This window comes from Oncorhynchus clarkii, chromosome 33 (genome assembly GCF_045791955.1).
Source record: "Oncorhynchus clarkii lewisi isolate Uvic-CL-2024 chromosome 33, UVic_Ocla_1.0, whole genome shotgun sequence".
NCBI lineage: Eukaryota > Metazoa > Chordata > Actinopteri > Salmoniformes > Salmonidae > Oncorhynchus > Oncorhynchus clarkii.
The window spans coordinates 21,255,051-21,280,714 of NC_092179.1; the positions used below are offsets into that span (position 1 = coordinate 21,255,051).

The 25,664-nt window shown below is 43.4% G+C and overlaps 1 protein-coding gene across 2 annotated transcripts; it reads left to right on the forward strand.

The window, feature by feature from the left end:
- The first annotated feature begins 2,954 nt into the window (after positions 1–2,954).
- On the forward strand, positions 2,955–25,648 carry LOC139392990 (AT-rich interactive domain-containing protein 2-like). Of its 2 annotated transcripts, none has more exons than XM_071141298.1 (21): positions 2,955–3,435; positions 3,547–3,640; positions 4,461–4,558; positions 11,518–11,651; positions 14,000–14,218; positions 14,668–14,735; positions 14,974–15,043; positions 15,267–15,523; positions 15,692–15,788; positions 15,991–16,200; positions 16,577–16,744; positions 17,389–17,467; positions 17,654–17,788; positions 18,058–18,248; positions 18,501–20,860; positions 22,822–22,967; positions 23,239–23,377; positions 23,460–23,551; positions 23,654–23,777; positions 23,988–24,079; positions 24,242–25,648. In XM_071141298.1, the coding sequence occupies exons 1-21, from the start codon at positions 3,344–3,346 to the stop codon at positions 24,351–24,353; spliced, it is 4,977 nt and encodes a 1,658-aa protein (XP_070997399.1). In that variant the 5' UTR covers positions 2,955–3,343; the 3' UTR covers positions 24,354–25,648. The 2 variants fall into 2 exon arrangements, with proteins under 2 accessions (XP_070997399.1, XP_070997400.1); XM_071141299.1 differs by having other exon boundaries at positions 3,107–3,435; positions 17,392–17,467.
- The last annotated feature ends 16 nt before the right edge of the window (positions 25,649–25,664 follow it).

Genomic DNA, 25,664 nt, shown 5'->3' on the forward strand with positions numbered 1-25,664 from the left:
TATTATATACATGTTTGCATATATTACAGGTTTTCCATTACAAATACACATGTGACAGATGGCCTTTGTAACTGTACATTTCCCTGGTATGTCTAAAACAAATCAATACATTTTTGCAAATTATTTTTTCCCTGATAATGTATTGGTTTGATATTTATTAGTAACGTTTCTTACATAGGACATAGAACGCCTCATATTTTTGAACATGAAACGCAACATATTCAATGCATCGCTTGCAAGTAAAATCTCCACAAGGGGGAGCTATTTTTTAACGTAATGGGTTTACCAGCAGTAATTAAATGTATTCCAGTTGAGATCCAGGAAATGTCAAGGACCTGGAAGACAAGGACGTTCGTTACATGCAATTAGAACCCTGCTGAGATCTTTTGTCTAGGTGTGCAGAGGCAGCGTGGACCATGGCCCCTTTTGCGCCATATTCTATAAAATGGTTTTCAGACCTAATGAAGACCAACATGTGACATCACAACCGACCATGCATGCAGTTCATCACTGGATGGACACTGCTTTCAGCTTCATGTCTCAAACCAGTGATGGCCGACCAGCTTTTTAATATCAGTCAAAATATTGCACCTGAATGTATTTTTTGAAACCCATACAAAGCTACAGAGCAATGCTCATACAGTACATAATCACATTAGAAACGTGGGTAATGTCAGGGATTTTGAGGAAAATTGTATTTATTTATTTTATAAAATGGCTAGGTATTGATGACTATATCACTGTCTGTATTCTCTTATATAATTATATTGGCATCTGAAATCTATTTTTAAGTAGCAGTTCAACAGAGGAAATTATTGTTTAAAACGTTCATGCCGAGCATAACAGGCAGTTGTTTGACTGAATATATGCATTTTATTTTACGTGATTACATGTTATAAATTTTCTGTGAATACTTTGTTTCTGTCTGTATTTGAGCTTGATCCAGTATCCAAAAGTAAATTCCAATACTGATCCATCAGCTATGTGAATCGCTTACAATGCAGCCATCAGTATACATTTTTTGCAGGCCTTCCAAGTAGCTAGATTTGACTAAGTATACAGAGCGCGTGCTGCTAGCTAACCGCGCGAAACTTTGCCTTTCAGTTTATCTGTAGCTAGCCAGCCTGTGGGAGGACACGTCCATATTGTAGCTAGCAACTGTCTTGTGTCAAAACGGGAAATTATTTGCTAAAGTTGTTTATATTGATTGTGAGATTATAGTTAGCTAGTTACTGCGAATACACACATGCCAGCAATCAACAGCTTCAGCGAACATTAGCTAAATTAGAAGATTGACAACTGTTAGCCAGCTAGAAAACGTTAACTAGCTAACGTTAGCTAGAGTTTCCGGTGAGTAAAGTTGATATGGTTGTTAGCTATATTAGCTAGTTAACGTTAGCTGGACAGTTAAAATAAAGTAATGGGTATACTATTTAAATAATCCCTCGGGGTTAGCAAACTAACCCTGGATGGGGGATTATTCAGGAACGTTGACGTAGTTATTAACATGAGCTGTTCAAAACCAATATGCCTCTAGCAAGATAGGTAACGTTACAACTAGCTATCCAATAATAGCTCGCTACGTTGCCACCATGTCAGCAAATAAAACCATTCTGCTCATGGAAGGAAACACGAAATATTTGCTTAATTCCAAACCCATTCATAAGCTATCCTGGATCTAAAACTGACTAGCTATGTGGCTAACGTTAGCTGCTGGCTAAATGTGGCTAACTAGCTAGCAGCCACCGTCAACTAGTAAATCCGAAATCGAATGCCTCAATGTTGACGAGCCGCTAATCTCAGTATTGTTGCTATTTATTTCGCTGAATCGTTGATATCCAGTGGGTAAAGTTAGCTGCATCCATAGACTTTCTACTCCACAAAATGGGGTCTATTAACGTTTGTCTCCGCCATTTTGTGACAGAAATTTCTCTGAGCACAGGGGTACGTGTAATGGTTGAATGTTGTAACCTCGTCAAATAGAAATCCGTCTGGCAGTTACAGAAAAGGGATCATGAGCAATTTCCATTCATCTCAGGAGACAAAAGTAATTTCTGACTGCTAGGCTATTGGGTCCAACACCGGTGATAACCTGGTAGCCGGTTGCTCTCAGGCAAGGGCTGCAGTTACTGGAATAAAGTTACATTACTAGCTATCTCCAATTAAGATATTACACAATATGGCATTACCACTTTGAAATTGTAGCTAGATTTGGTAGAAAGGAGAGTTTCGGCTATTAAAACAGCCAGGTGATTTCGTTATCACAATATAATCAAGAGAAAGTATTTGTGAACAAACAGTACAGTAATGATACATTATTATAACTCGTCTTCATTTCTACATTGACAGTTTAGAGTTCCGCTCTGGGTCCAGCCAATTTAGCTAAGAACTGTCACCGCTTTGATACAGGTGTAAAGCAATGTGGTGTAATGGGATACTGCACTGAGATAATTAATATCACGAAGCACTCATTTTGTGGATGAAATTAGCAAAACTGAATTTACTGTGGTGACTTTATAAACTGTAATGATTAGTCTACTTAGTTAAGAATATTCAGAGAAAGCAGTCACTTCACCAAACTTTACAATTAAGATTAAACCATTACACAAATTAATTGCATGTCAGTTGCATCTAATATTGATCAACATATAGCCAACTTTGAGAATAAAGTAGGGCTATCACAGCACAGGAAAATATATGTGGAAACTGTGAATAATCTATTTTGAATGGTTGTCAACTTGTCACATTATTATTCTCATAATATATCCAAAAGCGCCCCTCCCCCACGAACAGTAGTAATTTTGTTCTGTTTGAACGGTTCTTGTACATTTCAGATGAGCTCTAAAAAAGACAACACTGTCTATTGTTCCAATAAACAGCTTTGGAGTGCAATACCGTTGTTTCTAGTAGAGGGCGCTGCGTGGCACTACGAGCTCGAGGCCTCAGATCTTTTTGTCTGGAACTGGATCCCGCTGCCGCTCTACAGTGTGTGCGATTGCTTGGAGCCGCGTCCGTAACACACTGTCAAACCACTCCAAACGAACACATTTGATACCAAAACTATTAATTTAGCATATTTTACAATGGCAGTTGTAGTTTGCCGTTGAAATCGGTCGTTATTCTGGCTAAGTGTTTATTACAACTTGCAGAATCGGCTTGTTTTCTGTGTATTGCTGTGCATCAGTCTTTATTAGCGAGCTGGCGCTCTTCTTGCTATTAGCTATTTCTTTAACTTTTTTAAACACTCAGCTTCGCGAATGACTGAGCGCCGGCGGAGTATGGGATCCTTGGTGTCTTAGGAAGCGAGTGAGTGGGGGTTTAACCGTTTTTACATGCAAAAACAATGGCAAATTCGACGGGGAAAAATTTACTAGATCAGCGAAGGAAGGGACTGGCTTTCCTGGACGAGCTGCGGCAATTTCACCGAAGCAGAGGGTGAGAATGGGGCGTTTAAATACACCTTTAAACATCATGTACATATGACTATGGATGCTTACAAACAATTACTAATACTATTCTCCATGTATTTCATTATTTTTCCTTCAGATCGCCGTTCAAGAAGATTCCTATCGTGGGTGGGAAAGAACTAGATCTTAATGCTCTCTATATCAGAGTCATTTCGTTAGGTGGATTTGCTAAGGTGAGTGCAACTAAAAGTGCATTTTCGCACTCTCGGTTTTCAGTGAACAGCTAGAGAACTCTCTTTCGGCATCCCGAATAGCTATTTCATACTAAAACGGCTGTAGGAGAGAGAGGATTGCGGTCGGCCTTGTGCTAGTTTGCCATCTATGCAATGTGGTGGCTTGTGTTGTGTATGGTTTGAATTGAAAGTCCGTACGGTAGCTGCACTGCTCGGAGTCTGAGTGCAGTAAGAGCAACTCAAAATTAGCGGGCACGTTTAACATCGATTATCGGCACTGGCTAGGAGGAACTATTCGCCGCGGGGGATAGGTAACATTTTGTGCAAGTAGATTTTTTACGATAATTTGGGGGAAGCTAGTTATTCGCATTAGCCATCTTTGGCTCTATGGCTGAAGACAAATGTAGGCCGCACACAGGCCTATTTATTGAAAACTAAACGTGAAAATGATTTCCCAAATAAAGACTGCTCGCCTTCATTCCATCATTGCGACTAGCATTGTGAAGCGGGTCATCGTTGTCTCGGGCTTTGGAAGCTACCACATTTAGCCTGCACGCTTGGCTTGCCAGAAAAGTAATGTTAGCCAGATTGCTAACACTAGCTTGTAAGTAAGCCATCCAGTTCAAGCTGTAGCTAGCTGTGAGTTGTTGCTTGCAAACATGGAATTAAATACACAGTTCTAGCTAATAAAAGTAGCTAACATTAACATCTTGTTACTAGATGCTAATCAGATTGTTTATGATTCATCTAATACATATTTTATGCATCCTGATATTGCTTAATTGAAAAATGTATAATAACATCCTTATTTACTTCACAGGTTTCTGACAAGAATCAGTGGTCAGAGCTGGGTGAAGATTTTAACTTCCCAAGGAGTTGTTCAAATGCAGCATTTGTTTTAAAACAGTACTACCTTCGGTAAGTGGCATGGTCTTGTATTAGCTACTACACTCAGACAGCATGTGGCAAATGTTTACAAATTGTGAGAGGCTGGAAACAGGAAAGGACCATGCAACAATCCAGCATTGCTGACAGTTTTAAAGATGTTGAACACGGAAAACAAAAACACCATACTGGACCTTACACTGGCTGCAATATTTATGCCTCATAGCAGTATGTTTTGACTTAAAATGTACTAAACTTTACTGGGTTAATGCAGATCACTATTTTATATATATATATATATATATATATTGTTTGTTTGTTATGCCATGTCTTACTGCTGGGGATTCTGCCATACATATTCTCTTTGTAGATTTAAACTATTAGTAAGGGACATGAACTGGGAATGCTTTTTAAATGGTCCATGATTTGTGTGTTACTGAATGCTGGCTGGTCATTTTGTAATTGAATAGGCTAGCCGTTGCCACAACTGCAATCAGCGGCACGTTACCCTAAACACCTTTTGCCCTCGGTGCAGATGTTTCACCAGCAGTAAGCCTGTGGCCATTGTGGAGCTGCTTCTCTACTCAAGTCCCCTTTTCCCTCCAAAATATTGCCATCATTGACACGGTCACCTGCTTTTAAGAGGAAGGATCACATTCACCAGTCTAGCCTAGAGGCTGCTTATATGACGCTGCGTTGCCAGTTAGTTGAAGCAACATATCTTTAATAATCCTGTTGCATTAATCACCTTCACAATTTGGGAATGGTTTAAAGAGCTCTAGGTCAACAGTCTGCAAGTAACCAATCTTGTAGGCAAGTCAAATTCTTAACAAGGTTCACACAGACTCTACCTAAGTATCATAACTGCCTACAGATATGGCTTATGAATTTGAACAACTCGGCATAGGCCTAAAGATGTTATTGCCAACCTCTCTTAAGTCATCATGGGATTTTATATCGGCCCTACATGCAGAGCCAATAATAGGCCAAGCACAGTAATGAAGTGTTTCCAAATGGTCCTGGTTATTCCAGCATTTTTAGCAAAGGATTTCATTCTTGCTATCAGATGAACAATAGTAACGCTTGATACCCTATAAGAGTTTGTTGAATTAAAATATTTTAACATTCCCATGCAAAGCTGATTTGATATTGGGCAGGCAATGTTACCCTGCGAGGTGTGGGTGCAGGCTGTTTTAGCCCAGCTGCAACACCTGATTCTACCAATCAACAAGGCCTACATGGTCTTCAACCAAGAAACAGGTGTGTTGCTGCTTGGCTGGGAACAAAAGCCCGCACCCAGTGAGACACATTTTCCCCCCTTTCAAATTGTCATTTGAAGAGTCATAGGCTAATTTATAATGCAGGGCTCCACAATGTGACCATTTTACTCACATATACAATGTCGTCACAGTTCGCATATGTGTATCGTCAAGTACAAGTATTGTGATATTTTATTTAGGAGCACCAGTGCGCCTAGAAGAATGAAGGATTCTAACATTATTACTTCAAATATTTTTTGTGTGCACCTGGCTACATTTTCCGACTTAGTTCGCACATGTGCTCCTTGTAAAAAATAAATAAAAAAAGTCTGCGTAGAGCCCTGTAAAACAATGTTTGACTGAAACACAGAGATATAAATAGCCTAACTGACAGCACATCAGCAGGTTGGAAGGAGCTGTTGGGAGCTGCCCAGATACATGCTTTATTTTGCCTCATATTTTCAAACAAATGCACAGGCCTAACCCATTTCAAGCCTGCATTTGACCTGACTGCCTGAAACTTTTCCTGGGTTTTACCTCATGACACAGCCCACTGGGATCACATAGAAGTTTGACCATTCTGGTCTACAACTACCATTCCTTGGAATATTTTTTTCACAGCTTATATAGGTTGTTTATTTTTACCATACGCCTGTGTCTTTACCAAACAAAAAAATTGAATTGGCCAGGCTAAGACAGCCTTCTACCATCAACTCAAACTGGTTTAAGGGGGAGATGTAGCCCAATGCCAGGTCTCTATTATAGGGTAAGCAAGCCTGTAACGGTGAAACTTATTGGAACCAAAGAGCCCTTTGGTTTAACTGGGAAGTGTAGCTCAATACCAACGCGGTCTTAAGGGCAAACGCTGATTAGTCAGAAATGTATTGAAGTAGGGAGTCGTTTGCTTGTTGGTCTTCTTGTACCGCTACTTAAATTAACATTGCCAAGCCACTTGTCAGTGAAAATGGTAAGTAATCATACAACATGGGAATCTGAGCAATAGACTTAATAGTTGACCTCTGATTGTCGTTTAGTAAAACTGGAATAAAAATTATACTTATGTGAAAGACAAACATGGAATAAATGAGTTGTTGCAGCTCAATTCAAGTCACTACAACCATCATGTTGAGGCACAAGTTCAACAGTCTAGTGGTTGCTTCCCCTTGTATCCTTTTATCTGCATTGGTTTGAACCTGATACATGGGGGTAAGCAATATTGATGTTGTGCCTACTGCGTACAGTAAATTGGCTTTTGTCTGTCAATTTCCTTCACCTTAGTTCAGGTGCAGGAGAGGAGGTCTCTTAAGACAGATGCAGCTCGTGAATAGACTGTACCCAACATCATGATGTTAGCACTGTGATGCCCATGCCAAAACAAGAGCTGGATTAGAACTACCTCGCTGTTTTCATGCATAAGTGAAGTCCGAGGCAATCAAGTTGTCTCATTCACACATCGTTTGCTAGTGAGATTAGCCTTGGCACCTCAACAAAGGTGAAACGTGGCAACAGCGTTTAGAGATCCGGTGTTACCCCGATGTCCCCTGATATCTGTATGTCTCTTTCTGATGTTAAATCGAGGGTGCTAAAATGATATAGCAAAACTCATGTATCAGCGAGCCACAGAAAACTGTAGCGAGTCTGCTGAAACTTTGGAAATGCATGTTATTTCGACAAGATTTTGCAGACAATGTCAACAGTTTCCTGGTGTAACCCAAGCGTGCATACCATATTCATTTTTATGAAAAGTCAGTTTGCTTTCTAAACCAGTGTCATATAAATTAGGGCTGTGACGATACTAGTATCGTGATATTTTTTACATGGCTAAAATGAAAACACAAAGTTGGAATTGGATGTGCATTTCTCTACCATAAGCCGCCTCCAACGTCATTTTAAAGATTTGGGCAGTACGTGCAACTGGCCTCAGACCACGTGTATGGCATCATGTGGGCGAGTGGTTTGCTGATGTCAACGTTGTGAACAGAGTGCCTTCTGGTGGTGGGGTTATGGTATGGGCAGGCATAAGCTATGGACAACGAACACAATTGCATTTTATCTATGGCAATTTGAATGCAGAGATCATGACGAGATCCTGAGGTCCATTGTCGTGGCATTCATCCGCCACCATCTCCTCATAGTTTCAGCATGATAATGCACAGCCCCATGTCGCAAAAATCTGTACACAATCCTGGAAGCTGAAAATGTCCCAATTCTTCCATGGTCTGCATACTCAACAGACATGTCACCACCCATTGAGCATGTTTGGGATGCTCTGGATCTACATTTTGGATAGCGTGTTCCAGTTCCCTCCAAAATCCAGCAACTTCGCACAGCCATTGAAGAGGAGTGGGACAACAGGCCATAATCAACAGCCTGACCAACTCTATGCGAAGGAGATGTCGCACTGCATGAGGAAAATGGTGGTCACACCAGATACTGACTGATTTTCTGATTCACAACCCCTACTTAAAGAAAGAAAGAAAAGGTATCTGTGATGAATATCTGTAATCCCAGTCATGTGAAATCCATAGATTAGGGCCTAATGCATTTATTTATATTGACTGATTTCCTCATATGAACTGTAACAGTGAAATTGGTGTTTTCTATCATCAGATGTAGGCCTAACAATTACAATCCGCTAAAGTTGAATAACTCCATAGTTCCCCACTTAAGTCGATAGGACAAACTGTTGCGAATGATGGGCAGCAGAAGTTGTTCACTCTATAAAAAAGGTACACCCGGGAACCACTGTTTAAGAAGAGCAGCTCTCCCTACTCCAAATCCTATTTCCAATGCCTGGCATACATTACAAGACTTGACTGGCAAGTAGGACCTAACCTTGTGTTGGACAAAGAAAACTATAGAACGTCTGCTTGTTTGCAATTTGATTACAGGTGAAGCGCCATGGTTATTTGCTTAGGTTTTGTTCTGGTTTTCCGCCACTGTGTGAGGCCACAGCTAGCTCTCCCTCAGCATGCCCCCTTATTTTGTCACTGGTTATCTGCTTCCCATGCCTTTCTCTACTATTTTTGAAATTGTTAAACCTTGTCAGCAACAATAGCTAGGAGAGGTTTTGAATCACAGATATAACAGTCCAGGGGTGGGGATTGGAGATGTTGGGACTAGCGAAAGCTAGCCGAGGTAGGCAACACTACTACTGCTACTGGCCTAAGATTGGGCATGCTGTCCCAATGTTCTTTGACTGTGGTAAGCTCTCTGCAGATCACACAAAGAAATGTTTGAAATTAAATGTTTCTGTTGGATAGAAAGTGAGACGGACTTTAACTTTGCATCAAGCAAACTACACTTGTGGAAAATGTATTTAGGGGGCTGACAAATTAAACTTAGCCACCATTCTCATTATGTTAAGCATGGTCTTGAGGCCAAAGTGTTTTATTTTTTGTCTAATGGCATTATTTTATCTTTGTTGTGATTCCCACCTTGATTGTGGTTGTTAGCTTTCTTCTCGGTGTCTTCTTATTGTCTCCCCAGACCAGTTTCTTGTCCACAACCTAGTACCTGGATTTCACCCACCCCCACTCTCAGTAGTGGCCTGTATATAGTGCTTCCATTTATTATTTTATCAGCCATAAAACCAGCCTATCAATTGACATAGCTTTAGGCTACATAATCTGGATTTCTAATGTTGCTCATCGGTCTCTGTTGTATGCCCCATGTTTAATAAGTTGTCTCTGTCTACTCAAATGAATCTGCAAGCATTTAATTTAAAGGTACAATAATATATATTCACCTGTTTATAGAACAGTGGTAATGCAAGTTAGTTTACTCAATCTGATTGTGTGTTTGTATGTGTGCTTGTCCAACAGGCGGCACCCAATTTTCTCTCTCTCTCTCTCTCTCTCTCTCTCTCTCTCTCACACTCACTCACTCACTCACTGAGGCAGCCTTTATTGAGAGGGTTGCTCTTATGTCCTATCAGCTCTTGTATGATCCGGACAACCCTAAATTACATCTGTTCACAAACAGTCACCATTTGCAGTGGTAGATCTATGGCTTCAGTTGGTTGCCTACGTTGTTATTGTGTGCCGTTCAGATTAATTGAAAAAATGTGATTTAAAAAAAGTATATATTTAGTTAAGAGCCCTGTTCTACCTTAATTGCTTGTTTTTCCCCAGCTGATGGTATGACACATGCAATGACATTATTTTTAAATGTCAACTTGATTGGACACTGATAATGAGAAGGCCTCCTAATTCTGTGTTGCTTTTCTGTGGCACTCTGGCTGTTGTCTTGTCAGAAGAATGGGTGTTTTTTGCCAGCCATGTATGAAAAGGGAAGTGCATACATGAGCAGCTGCAACAGAACCCACCACCACCACACATCCCGCCTCCCCTTCTGCCCGTGCCCAGACAAGTGTGTGATGACGCTGTGCAGAGCCAGGGCCTCTCCAAACGGAGAGTTGGTGTATTTATAGTCCAGTGTGTCACGCGCCGTGGACGGGGGATTACCTTGGTCACGGCGAACCAGCAGCAGCACTGGGACTCCGTTCAGATTGGAGCTCTCACTCTGACTCACGGCAGCACACACACTCCGCGCTTAGCCAGGGCTTTCCACGCTACCACTGGTGAGGTATTTTCTGTTGCCACCACTGCAGCATGTGTCTGTGTAAACAAATATTCAATGTGCAGATGTGTTGGTTCCTCCCTACCTAAACATGTGAGAGAAGGCTGCAGCACTTGTTAGACATTCTCAACTCAAGTAAGGTTTTGCAGATTTTTTTTGTAGACTTTTTTGGCTTTAGACAGAAAGCTGTCAGTATTTTTCTTTCATTGAAACTCCCTCTGCTTTTCTGCACTCCTCCCCAGCTGAGCGGTTGGTCATTTGAATGAGGACATCACCCCAGTGTCTGGAATATTCTGTCTGTGCTGATGATAAGGTCATATCATCCCCACCTGTGTCACATCCAAGCTGAATAAACATATTAAGGAATACTGGTATTGGTTGTGACTCTTGATAAACTAGTTTGCCCTAAGCAATAGGGCACAAAGGATTCATCACTTGTACTCTGCTTAAACACTTGCACATGTCTTTTGATTCTTGAGTCAGCTAGGCGTAAACATAATTATTTCATCATAACCGATGGTCTCTATGTCAAACTTGGATTGGATTTTTATCCCCCTCTGGCAGTATTTTCATTTCATGCTTTGTCGTGTAGTCATTCATGTTCACTCTGTCGATTTTAGAAGTAGGCGAGAGACATTGGTTGTGTTGTAAGCCCTGTTTTGTAGTTTGTTCCACTCTGCTGCGACTGAGTAGTGGAATTGCTTTGTGACGGGTTGGAATAGGATGTGAGCACAGATAGCCCAACAACATTAGTGTTGTCTGTAGGAGGACTTTGAAAATGTTAGGAGTTCACAGAAGTAGGCTTGTGAGTCTTTATAGGCCGGAGTGTAGCCTACCAGTTTACTTGTGTGATTGCAGGCATTAACCAAATTCCTCAGAGTGGCTGTCATACTCCATTGGCAAATTTATATGGTGGGAATGTGCCAGGGTGTCCAGTTTTGTTATCAGGGATTTGGAGGCACAACAGTTGATGTTGAAGCCACAGTCTAAGGATACAGGACTTATCCTAGTTAGGGAGATTTGAGGTTCAGGTGAAACAGGATTATTTGCTATAGAGAAGCCATTCTAAATTCGATATTGGGGGGGAGAGTAGGAATAGGTGGGGTCTTGGATCAGTCACCCTCTGAGGATTAAGTTCTCTTTTGTCTACAGATATTTAGAAAAGTATGAAAAGGTCCATCACTTCGGCGAGGATGATGACGAGGTGCAGCCTGGGAACCCGAAACCATCTCTTCCAATCGGTGCAATTCCCTGCTCCTATAACTACCAGCAACACACTGTATCAGGTAAAGCTTTCCCTCTCTTTTACAAAGTGTCTTCAAACAACCACAAAGCAATAATTGGCTACATAAGTTCTGCCAAAATCTTGTTGGTTGGGCTAGGACTTGAAGTACAATAACGATTCTTGAAGGGATGGCCCCATATTTTGCTTTCGAGCTAGTTCTTAAAGGGACAGTGGTATTTCAGGATGGTGGCATATTCCAGGAAAGGAACAGATGCAACTATGATAAAAACTTAAAGTTTCTTATTGACACTTTGAGAAGAGTGATTTTATTGGACAGGTATCTGAGAGGTAGTGCTGGGTAATTGCTAGTGGTGGGGGGAAAAATAGATGGTTACATATTGGGATATTATTTTTGATATATCGTTTTGACAACATCGCAGTATTCATTTTGCGGTAGTACCTGCCCCAAAACTCCAGTATTTTTCCTTGATGACTTGTTCTCATCTTCTTTTCAGCTATTTTATTTCCTTGACTGATCAAACTAGTTTTCTCATGGCTCGCTCTTGTGCCTCTGCAGCAGACATAAGGTGAGCAATATATTTGGAACATCAAATCGCAGTCAAATCACAGTATCTGATCGCAATACACGTAGAATAATGAGAATCGCTTGCCGAATCGGCACCTAAGTATTGTGATAATATTTTATTGTGAGGTCCCTGGCAATTCCCAGCCCTAGTAATTGCTTTGGACCTCACGATACAATATCACTATACTTAGATGCCAATAAGACATGTATTGAGATTGTATATGTATCACTATTCTGTATGTATTGCGATTCGATGTTCCAAACACATGCTCACTATACTGTATATTTGCTGCAGAGGGACAAGAGAAAGCCATGAGAACTAGTTGTGGAGGTTAAAGTGCTCACGTTGTTGGCTCAACATGCTTTCTTTCTTAATTAAAAAATATATATAAAAAAAATAAGATGGAGAAAAAGCTACAGGATGATAAATACCTGATATGTGGGGCAGGTACACCTGACTAACTTTAACAACCACCTAACGTTAACAATATAGTCACAGTAACGATGTAAAACCAGCAAAAATGATATTGTGATACTCTACTGTATCCATACTGTGAGGTAAAGCAACCACCCTTTGGTGGATTTTGGGATGCTGTGAAATAAATAAAAGTACTCTTAGGTCAGCGGACAACCTTGGTGTGTGTTTATCAAGGTGGATATTTCTTCAAGTATCGAGTAATGTGGCTGTTGAAGAACACCGCCAACTCTGGTTTGAGTTGAAACTTTACGACTCAAATGGAGAACATTATGGCCACCTTCAGCACTGAACTTCCTCGCAACACTCTTGACTGGGAGAACTAGGTCTCTCTCTACTCAAAGCGCACATTCGTTAGTCATCTGAATGTGCATATACTGCAGGCTTGTTTGCTTTGTCTTTTCAGACAATTTATTCCACCTCATAACATAATCATAGATTCATCAAGATATAATTTGGAAAGCTCAAGAGAGGAGAATGTTAGCAAGACAACAAGATCTTAAAATGTATGATGAAAGTAGCCTATATTCCAAGAAAGAGGAGTTGTACTAGGATTAGTCTTTGAGCTGTTTCAGAACTGAGACGCAATGTACTTCATACGGTATTTGGGCTGCTACATTTATACTCCTTTTGTTTATGTGCAAACATATGGGCCTTTAAACCAGTGCTCTGCCACCAGAAGCTCATATCCTTCCTCATATGGCTGTTGAGATAATTGTTTGAATAATCTTGACTTTGGACAAAAATTGTAATACAATCTTGTCCAGGCCTGAGAGACCCCCATCAGTAAGAGTGTATCTGAACTGAGGTTGTCATTTCCCCAGGCATGCAGGCAATTTGCAACAGTGTGTTACCATGGTGCTGTGTGATGGTGCATTACCACCATGCCTGCTATGTGTGAGGTAGCTCTAGTTCAGGAGTCCTGACAGCTACACACACACACACATGTGTGAAACAGATGCAAAGCTGCCAGCTGTGAGGAGTTGGCTATTTATATCCCATTGATTGCACCGTAATCAATTTCAAATAACTGAAATATGCCATACAATCATTGCCATGCCAGCAAAGTTATGCCAAGTGACTGAGGCTTCAGGAAGTTGCACTTGTTAAGCCCACCCGCTGCATGTGACTTTAATTACTGTTTCCTATCTTTGAAAGCATATTCATTATCAGGCAGTTGTCCCAGTGCATGCAGTTGCAATAATTTTTTTAAACAGTCTAAATAAACTCATAAATCATAATTTCTCAAGGTCTTTATAGCGCAACATAATGTTTTTATCAGGCTTTCTTTACATTCACTTTGAAGTTGAAATTACAACTGGATTTGTGGGTTTTTTTTTGTCCCCAGACTATCTCCGCCAAAGCTATGGACTGTCCATGGAGTTCACGGCCCCTTGCGACTATAACAAACTGGTGCTCTCTCTCCTGTCGGGCTTGCCCAATGAAGTGGACTTCGCAATCAACGTTTGCACTCTCCTCTCCAACGAGAGCAAGCATGCCATGCAGCTGGAGAAAGACCCCAAACTCATCACGCTGCTACTGGCACATGCAGGTGTCTTCGATGACTGTACGTCTTCAACACCTTTAAATATTCTTCATTAGTATCCAAATCTATTTTTGCAGGACAGTAATTAGAAAGATGTGTGTGTTTTTGTAATCTTTGTCTATCATGGGAACGTGGGGAAAATGTTGAGACACTCGCACTACTGTGCTCCCTTTTTGGTTAAAGTGGAAATGAGGAATCAGTAGTTTATTCCCTTTCATTTGCCTGTATGGAGACTAGATTAGTTATTACCTCTTGGTAAACTTGTTAATTTATAGTCTGAAGAAGGTTGTGTTCAATGCAGAAATCCAGGCTTTAACACAACAAAATGTGAACACTGTGCATTCCTTTTCAAGGCACTGCCATTGCAGAACCTTTTTTGTTGTTGTGATCCCTCAGGTGTGAAAGTACCTTCTGTCTCAGAATGTAAGGGTTGGAATGTTCTCTCTAACGGTACTCTTGTGAATTTGCAGCACTAGGCAGCTTCTCCTCTGTATTTGGGATGGACTGGAAGGAGCAAACCTCCCGGGACTTCATGAAGGTAGATTTGACTGACAGACTCACTATATATGTATACTATAGGTTTGTAAGTTACAGGGCTTTTGGTCAGAGGGAGAAAAAAAAACGGTTGCCTCGCCTCCAGCCGTTCAGGGATCTTCGTGAATACGGTGGGATGTCCTCGCGGGAGTACATCAGCCTTAACCGCTCTTGTTTTTTGTAGCAATGCATCTTTTCGGCAGTCACTATTTCAATAATAGTCTGTGAATATGATTCTACAGTTCTGGAAGGATGTGGTAGAGGATTCTGAAGTCCGGGACCTCATCTGGGACAAGACCAGCCTGACACAAGGTAAGCAATTTATGCTGACAGACCCAATTTTAAAAGACCCATGGCACAATAAAATATTTTTTGCACAACAATGGTAAAAATAGCACGTCAAATAAATATTACGGCAACATTGTTTTGTGGACTTTTTGTGTAATAAAGTATTTGAAGATTTCTCAACCATTGCTCAGACCCTCGATGTCCTTGGGGGATCAGACATTCACTGTTCTCTCTGCTCTTCTCCCAGTGACAGACACTGCGCTGGGGGACGAGCGCTGGGGCGCCCTCTTCCACCCGCCACGCAACCTAGGCATCAGCGACATCGAGGGTCAGCGGGTCCTGCAGGTGGGAGTCATCCTCCGCAACCTCTCCTTCGAGGAGGCCAACGTCAAACTGCTTGCTGCTAACCGCACCTGTCTGCGGTTCCTCTTACTGTGCGCCCACTGCCACTTCATCTCCCTACGGCAGCTGGGATTGGATACACTCGGCAACGTGGCCGCAGAGGTGAGGCGTTTTTACTGTTATATTTATCTTCTGGATGTTATTACTTTTGTGCAGTATGGAGCTAATTAGTACTATTCAGTATAATGTTAGACAAGGCTGTAGCTGTTCCAGAGCATTTGTGTTATTGATGATTCCATGAATTAATATCTCTGTTTTCTCTCCCAATAGCTTCAGTTAGATCCTGTTGACTTTCGAACAACCCACCTAATGTTTCACACCATCACCAAATGCTTGATGTCAAGGGACAGGTTCCTGAAGATGAGGGGTGAGTGTCAGAGCCCATACTTTATCTTTGTCAGTGTCTGGGTCTTTTTATTACAAATTCAATGTCAGATTTATTTTTATATCACTGGCCTTGTAATGCGAAAGCAACTTCATGTCTTTATGTAAAAACAGTAAGCATAAATTGTGATAAAAGTATAGATGATTTTCCCCAGAGCCTGACTATTTGTTCCTCCTCCCCTCAGCCATGGAGATCCTGGGTAATCTGAGCAAGGCAGAGGACAACAGTGTGCTGATCTGTGAGTACGTGGACCAGGAGTCATACCGTGAGGTGATCAGCCTGCTGTCGCTGCCTGACCTCATGCTCCTCATGTCCTCCCTGGAGGTCCTCTACCTGCTGGCCCAGCTGGGGGAGATCCCCTGCAGCAAGATCGCCTCCGTGGACAGGAGCATAGGTGAGATACCAACAACCTAGCCCTAACCATGGTACTAGTAACCTAGACACTAGTCAGGATTGAGGATACATGCAGTAGTATAAACAACCAACCAGAATGGAGGGGATGGAGAACCGTCTAACCAAGATAAAGTGTATGTATAGCATTAACAACTAATGGAGTGTTTGAGTACAGTTTGATTAAGTATAGTCTCTTAGCATGGCACAGCAACCAAGCTACATGAATTGGGAAACAAACTGGTTGCACAGAAGATATTTGTCGTCTCTTGGAGGAATAGGAAATTAAATCATTTTCAGAATTGGGAAATCAAAAACAACCGTCATGCAACAATTTAGACGTACGTTATTAAACAGTGTATATGTGTGTCCCTGGGCAGATCTGCTGGTGCGGCTGGTATCAGTGGACCTGCACACGTTTGGTCCGGATGCTCTGACGGCTGTGAGGCTGATGGAGCACCAGGCTGCTGGGCAGAGCCAGGTGGCCGAGGTGCGGCCGCAGCTTGTAGAACAGCTGCCTGCTCCGCTGCAGGGCGCACCCATCCCAGGTGAGCATCTTAACACTTAAACCCTGTCCCCTGATCTTCAGATGCACATAGAAATTAAATGAAGCCAGGTTATATTCATGTTGTACATAAAATCAGAATTTAGAGCAAGCTGTGTGAGGGCAATAATTAGCCATATGGTATAAAGGAACAGTTCCCTGAGACAATGGCCTGAGATTATAGGCTCAGCTCTGTGGAGCCTTGCTCCTTGTCGTGTACGTTAGAGACTGATCGAAAGCTGACAGCTCATCAGTTTACGCCTCCCATAAGCCTCTGCATCCACTCTCTTCTGTAGAGACTTTCCATCCGTTGGTGATTTAGAAACATGGATGATCAGGCAAACTGGTGTAACCCGTATTGTATGCAATCAATCAGCTAAAGTTGATGTTTGCATGAGGTGCTAGGAATAATTCAAGCTAGGGCAAACACAGCAGTCTGCTTGTACAGTACTGTCACTGCTCCCTAGTGGGAAAAATGAGGAACAGCACACTAAACACACCATGTAGGAAGGGAGCACTGTTCTGCAGATTTGACAGTTCAGTCTCACATCAGAACAAAAGTGTTTTCAGCATAGAGAATGGGTTTATTCAAAAACGTTTGTAAGTTGATCAAATTAGACTCAATAATGATGTCAGATCTCACTTCAGCAGCAAGAGTCCCTGTCCAGTCCACTCCCCCTCCTCCTGGTATTGTTGAGCTAGATGGGGAGAAGTTTACAGTGCAGTGGTGAGTCTCTCAAACACACACACACATACACACCCTCTCATAGTTATGCTCTCTCTGTGACACATTTTAGCTCTTTAGTTTCTCTGTAAGTTGAACGATAGTTTTCGGGTCAAGCAGTCAGCTTGCTGGTCACAATTGACCCCTGAGTAGCTATAGATACATTTTGAGTCCCTTTGTCTCCACCAGGCTAAACGCCCACTTCGAGGTGAGCGGCGAGAGCTCCGTGTTGCGCTCAGAGATGTACTCGGAGTACCTCACCACATGCAGCAAGATGGGACGCGCTGGCATCCTGGCCTCCCAAGGCTTCCTCAAATGTCTACGGTTGGTTGGAATAATCCCATATTAAATCAATAGATTTAATTGAAAACCATCATCATTTGGAGAACACACAACCCGAAGTTTATACCGTTTTTTAAAATTTCCAACTGTGGTCCTGGAAGCCTTATATTCATTCATGTTGTGTTTTCAACCAAGAAATTACCCTATGGACAAGTTACAATATAGTGGTCCAAATTAAATGACTTTGAGAAGCATGATTGACAAGGTTTCAGTGTCAACTGCACTCACACCATGTCTCTATCATTTTGTAGGACAATCTTCCCAAACCACACAGTGAAGCGGCTGGAGGACACCAAGCCCAATGCTCAGGCACACATACACGTGGTGGGGGTCAAACGGAGGGCCATCCCACTGCCCATCCAGCTGTACTACCAGCAGCAGGCTAGCCCCACACCAGGGCCCAGGCACGACGTCCCTGTCGACCCCCAGGCATCCCCGTCAGGTAAACTCACTGTACAACTAACTACATTTTGTAGTTGGTGGCATTAAAATTTAAGTTTCCACATACATTGAATGTTATCACAGCAAATGTCAGAAGACATAGTTGCAATACATGTTGTCTTGGAGTATGGTGAGACATACTTTGCAGATGTGCAAATTAGACCTCAGTCAATGATTCTAATGTGTTCTTTGTTGTATCTCTTTCTGTGTTTACGCTTTGTTCCTGGGTATCCTGGGTTTGCCCGGCCTCCAGTCCCCAGCCTTACTGCTAACCCGGCAGCGCCACAGGTGGCATCCAACATGCAGGATGGTGTACCTCACCCCCAAGTGGCTCAGACTGTTCCTCGGCTCCCCCTTCACCCCCAGGCCTCACCGCATCACCACCCCCACCCTGCTCAGCAGGCCAAGCCAGGGGATATCCTCAAGACGGCCATGGTCCAGAGCTCCATCCCCACCTCTGGCCAGGTGGTCCAGAACCACAGCCCCAGCATGGCCCAACAGCTCCACCATCAACAAGTCATGGCGCCTACCGGGACCCCCGTCACACTGTTCCAACAGGTACAGCAGGGCCACATCTTCACGGCGCGGGTTCAGGGGGTGCCCATCGCGCAACGGCCGCCCCTGCCACACACTCCCTCCTCGGTACCCCAGGCCCTCTCCCAGGGCCCCCAGCAGGAGACGGCTGTATTCTCTTCCCCCCCACACTACGCTGCTGTGTCGGCCCCCTGCTCCTCGCTGCAAAACTTCCAGGTGGGCGGGGGCCAGGTGTTCACCATTGCCGGCGTGTCCAACACCCAGGGCTCCCGCGTCACTTTCCAGAACATCGCCCCCAAGCCTGCACCCTCGCAGGCCAGTGGACCACCAACAGCCACTCATAACCAGCAGCAGCAGTCCAGCGTTGTCATCGTCAGCCCCAACCTCCAGCAGAACCAGGCCTATGCCCCGGCTATCCATCAGATTGTTCTGGCCAACCCCTCCACCATGTCTGGTGGCCAGGCCATCCAACTGGCAGGACAGCCTCCCGCTCCTTCCAAACCCCCACCTTGCCCTTCCACCATCGCTCCACTGCCCCAGGGCCTGCCCACTCCTTCCAACACCCAGATCCCAATGCAGGGCTCTGCTTCTGTCAGTCAGATGCTGTCGGTCAAACGGCAACCACAACAATTGAACCCCCAGCAGCAGTTTCACCCCCAGCAGCAGTTTCAGATTCAGTCCCAACCCCTGCCTCAGCAGCAGCCGCCCCCCCAGCCTACCTCCACAGAGTCCAGCCTGATCAAACAGTTACTGCTTCCAAAGCGGCCCTCCACGCCGGGCGGAAAGCTCATTCTGCCCGCGCCCCAGGTGCCTCCCCCTAGCAGCACGCAGCGTGCCCCAAGCCCACAGGTGCTCTACCAGTTGGCCTCACAGGGCCAGCCTCAGCCCCAGCAGCTCAATGTACAGCTGGTCCCCAGCCAGCTCCAGTCCCCAGGGGGGCCTCTCCAGACGGTGCAGCTCATCTCCACCAGCAGCCCCGCCACCATCATCCAGGGCCAGGCTCCTGGTGGCCAGGTCACCTTCACTGTGGTGCCCAACACAGGCTTCACCACTTCAGCCTCTGCAGCTGCCGCCCAGGTCAGCCAAGGAGCCGCTGCACCAGGCCTGCCAGCGGTCCAGACAGGCAACACCCTCCACGGGCCACCGCTGCCCTTCAGGGGGGACAAGATAATCTGCCAGAAGGAGGAGGAGGCCAAGGACGCCACGGGTCTGCACATCCACGAACGCAAGATCGAGGTGATGGAGAACTCCTCTCTGGCCGATGGGGCTGGCACCAAAACCAGCAACGGGGACCTGGCAGGGGCTGATGCTCCAGGGGCCAAGCTGCTTAACGGGAGGAAGTGCATGGACTCCAGTCTACCTCCATACCACTCAGGGAACAGCCAGGGGGCCTGTGCCAACGGACCAGCCAGCGAGAGCTGCCCTACCAACGGGAAGCAGACCTCTGGCCTGGCTAACCCACAGGAGGGCCATGTCGACCCCAAAAAGGCTCTCGTCAACGGGGTCTGTGACTTTGAGAGAGGGGACGCCTCCACCGGTGCCCACTTAAGCAAAAACATTCCAAATCATTTCGCTTCCAAACACTTGGGGAACGGGGAGGTGGGTCCTCCTCAGAAACTGCTTGGGGCTCCCCAGGAGCCCTCTGTCCCCCAGCAGGATACTGCCAAAGCTGAGCAGGCAGAGCGCCTTGCCAATGGGCCTCAGGCAACAGGCCCCTTCTCTAACGGACCTATGGGGCCGGGGCCTAACTACGCACTGCCTGCATTCAGGCAGCAGCTGTTTCCCACCGTCACTGTAAACTCCCAGGGCGCCACGGGGCCAGGGACCCTGCCGGCCAATGGTTTGAGCGGTGAGAGCCGTGCGCACAAGAGGCCGGCGGAGGAGGACAAGGGGGCGTCTGTGATTCCCTGTAAGGTGGGAGTGAGGATCATCACCATCAGCGACCCCAACAAGGCGGGCTGCAGTGCCACCATGGTGGCCGTGCCTGCTGGAGCCGACCCAAGCACAGTAGCCAAAGTAGCAATAGAGAATGCCACGCAGCAGAGGAACTGCTCCACCATACAGGCATCTAGCTCTACGGTGAGTGTCGCATAACTCAACAATTTGTTTCTTGTCCCAGTATTGCAAGATGTGCCAACTTAGTTGGCTAGCAAGCTCATTAGATTGATGACTTATCTTGAATAATTCATTGGATCATTGACATTCTTGCCCTGCTGGTAAAACATGTGACTACGTTTTTCTTCACAAACATAAAATGCAGGGCTCGACATTAACGCTTGTTCTCTTGTCCGGGACAAGTAAAAACGATGCTCGGACAAGAAGAATATAGATTGAAGTTTGGACAAAAGTAATACACTTTTTTTCACATCAAACAATTACTCAGATCAGAATTGGATCAGAGGCCGACATTGGAATAATATTCCAATCTATTTTTTTATGCACATTAATAAAAAAGCCTACATGTCAAAGTGTAGATGATATGCATGTTGGCTACAGCCTCGCGTCCAAACCGATGCTGAATGCTGACATGAGGGAGGCACCAGAACATGTAGCCAGACTTTTACTTACATAAATATAGGTTGAACACCAGTCATGTTTGAAAAATATAATAAAGGACCATTAACGTCTAAAGGCTTGATTCGACATACTCAAGGTTCAGATGAAATGGTCACAAGACCGGCCTGTTGCGCACCGCACATCACCCATCTTGATTCTGAGTGGGGTCTGCATTTTGAAGCTATTTGAAGGGCAATTCCACCACTTTTCGACCTCCTTTATCATTTCCAGTGTATACATATGTGAAATCAGCACTTTTTTTTTACAATCTGTAGTTACAAAGATGAGAAGGAAAGTCCTAAAGAAATGCTTCTCTGTGACATCATAGGGTAAGATACAAAAAAATAAAATGTAAATCAACCTGCAATGTGTTTTTAGCCCAAGGTGGGGAGCAAGAAAATACCTCCATCACTGAATCTGTGTTTGAAAATAACTGATCATGTATTCTAGTATAACTTTTTTGCACCGTTTTCATAAATGTTGAAACTGGTTTTGTGCTGGAGATAATGAACAAGAGGTTGGTGGAGTTGCCCTTTATCTATTAACTTAATTGTTTGAAACCTTGATGTTTTGTCATTTTATGAAGCACGTCTTCATTAGAAACCCATGCTAGTTGATGCATCTTTAGATCTCCCCTTGCTTTATTTCTAACAGATATTTTCATATCTCATGCGGTGTGATATTGAGAACAATGTTTTCCTGCAAATTGCATTTTGGAACATTCGTGCATAGCCTACAGCCAAGTGCGCATTGAGTTTATTGTATAACGAAATAAAACGTTATCAACATTTTAAGCTAAACAGTCTGATCTGAGGCATCAGCCTCATTGCTTTTTTAAGTGTTTTAATGTGCAGTGGTTGTATGAATTTTTGAGTATGAGTTTTTGCAAGTAAAACATCTGACCTTAAATGTCTATCCATCACATGCAACTACAATGCTTTTCTGTTGCTGTTATTTGGGAAAATCAACTGCATTGTGATGAGTAGGGTTAGAGGCCATTTAATGATTTATACAGACTGACTTTGAAAAGATGCAATTGTGTTTTATATTGCACTTATTGGATTGGCAGGTGTGTGTGATCTTTAATTTCATCGAATAACAATGCAGGGCTTACAGTTGTTGTTTTTTTACAAGCAAATGACTTGCATAAAACAAGATCAACGATGAAAGTCTTCAGGATCTAGGACCTTGAATAATTTATTCAAACTCTGTTCATATTTTTGTTTAATTAATTTCTGAAAATAACTAAAAGCAAGTGGTAGGTTATTCATATTGTATAATTTATTGTAAGCAGAGGGTAGCTAGGCTAGAATCTAAATGTGTTTCTTCAAAATTAGCTTAATTTACCAATTTATCTTGTCATACTTTTTAAAAAGGTAAAAGAAATGCAATTTGGGGAATAGTCAAACACAATCATACAACACAAAATATTGCTTGCTTATTTGGTCTGATAAAGCTTTGCCTCTTTCCCTGGTTTTACGCAGCCTCTGCCAACAGTGGCTCAGCCTGTGCAGGGTGGCAGCGCCAGCCCCAACGCCTCCCTTTCTGGGCCACAAGCCGTGGTGGCACCCCCAGAACAGACCAGGAAAGCAGGACAGAACTTCAAGTGTCTTTGGCAGTCCTGTAAACGGTGAGTTAATCTCTGTCCATATTGAGTTGACATACTTAAAGAGAAGTCCTTTGTTGTGAAAGGTGTGTTCATATCATGGCTAACTAAAACTGCGTTTAGACAGGCAGCTCAATTCTGATATTTTTTTCCCACTAATTGGTATTTTGATCAATCACATCAGATCTTTTTCAGAGCTGATTGTTCAAAAGACCAATTAGTGGAAAAAACATCAGAATTGAGTCTTTAAGTGGCCTGTTCATTGGCTGTCCCATTTATATCCGTGTTCTTCCAGGTGGTTTGAGACACCGTCTAGAGTGTTCTACCATGCAGCCACGCAGCATGGTGGCAAGGAGCTATACCCAGGCCAGTGCCTCTGGGAGGGATGTGAACCTTTCCCCCGACAGAGACTGTCCTTCATAACCCATCTACAGGTAAAACTACACCCTCACCTCTCAATCAATCAGTCCATGTTTGTGGGTTTTTGCTGACAATTATCCTATTTTCGTCCTGCAGGATAAGCACTGTTCTCGAGATGCCCTATTGGCCGCACTAAAACTGGAGCAGGAACCGACACAGACGCAAGACCCAAATCAGAAAACTTCCAAGTATGTACCCTCTGGTTAGCTTAGTATGCTAGTGCTAATGTCCATTCTGGTGATGCTAGAATGCGCTATGTGTGGCTGACTGTCTTTTGCATTGTTCCACAGGCCTCAGCCAGTGGCAAGCAGCACTCCAGCCCCCCGAGCACAGAAAGCTATTGTCAATCATCCGAGCGCAGCCCTTATGGCCCTACGCAGAGGCTCTCGGAACCTGGTGTTCAGGGACTTCACTGTGAGTATGGCTGAGCTAAGCTGTTTGTTTACACTGAAGGTGTCCGGCTGACTTTTGACAGAAATGCATGATTTTATACCTGGAAATAAGATTTAAGATGTTAAAGAGTGCAGTCCTTGACTACTCCATATTTATCATATATTCCCACTTGGAAATATTTTGTTATCAATATATCTTGTAACTGATGAATTTCGCAATCCTTTTCCTTAGGATGAAAAAGAGGGACCAATGACCAAACACATACGACTAACTGCTGCCTTAACGCTAAAGAACATTGCCAAGTATTCAGACTGCGGTCGAAAGTAAGAATTTTTTTTTTTTTGTATACATTCACATTTACAGAAGGGTTATCTGAGGACTGGACTCTTCGTGCTGTGTTTGTTCGGAGTGATGAATCATAATCAATTAAACAAATGTTTACTGTTTGATGGAGTGTGTTTAATGACAGCTTCCTGTCTTCTCAGGTTGGTGAAGAGGCATGAGAGCCACCTCTCTGTGCTGGCACTCAGTAACATGGAGGTCTCCACAACGCTCGCCAAATGCCTTTACGAACTGACTCGCTCTCTCCAAGCTTGAGCCCACAAGAGCAACCCCACCCCCAAAAATTGGAGAACCATCCTTCAGGGGTGTCATGACAGTGGGGCACACAGGTGGGCAACACCAGACTATGCCCTTCGGACTCCCCTCCCTAACCCCACTGTGCTCAAATCCCCCCCATCTCCTTCACAAAACAAACTGCCACGGGGTCTTCCACCAGCCGCCCAAGAGGGGGAGCTCTTTAGACTGCTGCCCTGAGGGACTCTCCTACCGAAACCCTAAATACGAGCACATTTTTGTAATCCTGGGACTATTTGCAGAGAACTTATTTGAGTAGGAGCGGCAGTACGTTGAGGTTTTGCTGTGCCGGGGGAGGGGAATGGCTGGTAGAGGGGGAGGGAGATGCAGCTGCAGGAGACTGGCTCGATTGTTTTTCTTTAGAACTTGATAGCGTGGTTTTCTTACTTGAGTCAATATATTTTCACTTATTTATTATTGAAATGAATACCATTACAATTAATGAAAATAATCTTGTAAATATTTGTGAATATATATATATATATATAAAGAAAATCCTCTCATGCCGATACAGCCACTGGGGAACTTGCTCTGTGGAGTAATAGAAGCATTACTTTGGTAGAACTTTTTTTTTTTTTATGATCCCTGATTACTTGTATCTAATGTGATTCTATACTCAGCAGTGGATGAATGTACTTAAAACCTGTAAATATTTCTGCAAAGGTACTGATGCTGTAAAGTTAAGGGGGGAAAACAGTTTTTTTGTGGAACTGACTTTTTTTGTATAATAATACCTTGTAGAACTCATTTTGCTGGCTGAAAGAGTATGGAATAATATATCTCATGTCATTTTGTAGAAGAAAATAATATTGAAGGTATTCTCTCACCCCGAACATGTATCCACTGTAAACGTTTGTCATTGTACAAGCACAGTGCGTGTACATTTTTTTTTTTGTATTTGTAAATTGGTTTAAATACATGGAGTTTTATACAGGTTTTCTCCTGTGTTCTTTGCTTTATGTGCAGGTATATTTTCTTCACTACTTTTTTTCTATGTTAATATAGTGTGGAGTTTTATTGTACTATTTTTTTCATAATACCATGCCACATTCCAGCTCGCGTCCTCAGACTATCCTCTCTATGGAGTGTTGTGTAACATTAATGACTGCCTGTTAGCGTCCGAGCGGGGCAGCCCACCCATCCTCATTTCTGCAGTGTCAGTAGGATGTGCTATTATACATAGACATAAGTCTGTTAGATTGGCTTTATTTACTTTGGTGACTGTTTATAGTTTTTAAATAAAAGACTGAACTATTTGTCTTTGTTTTGTGG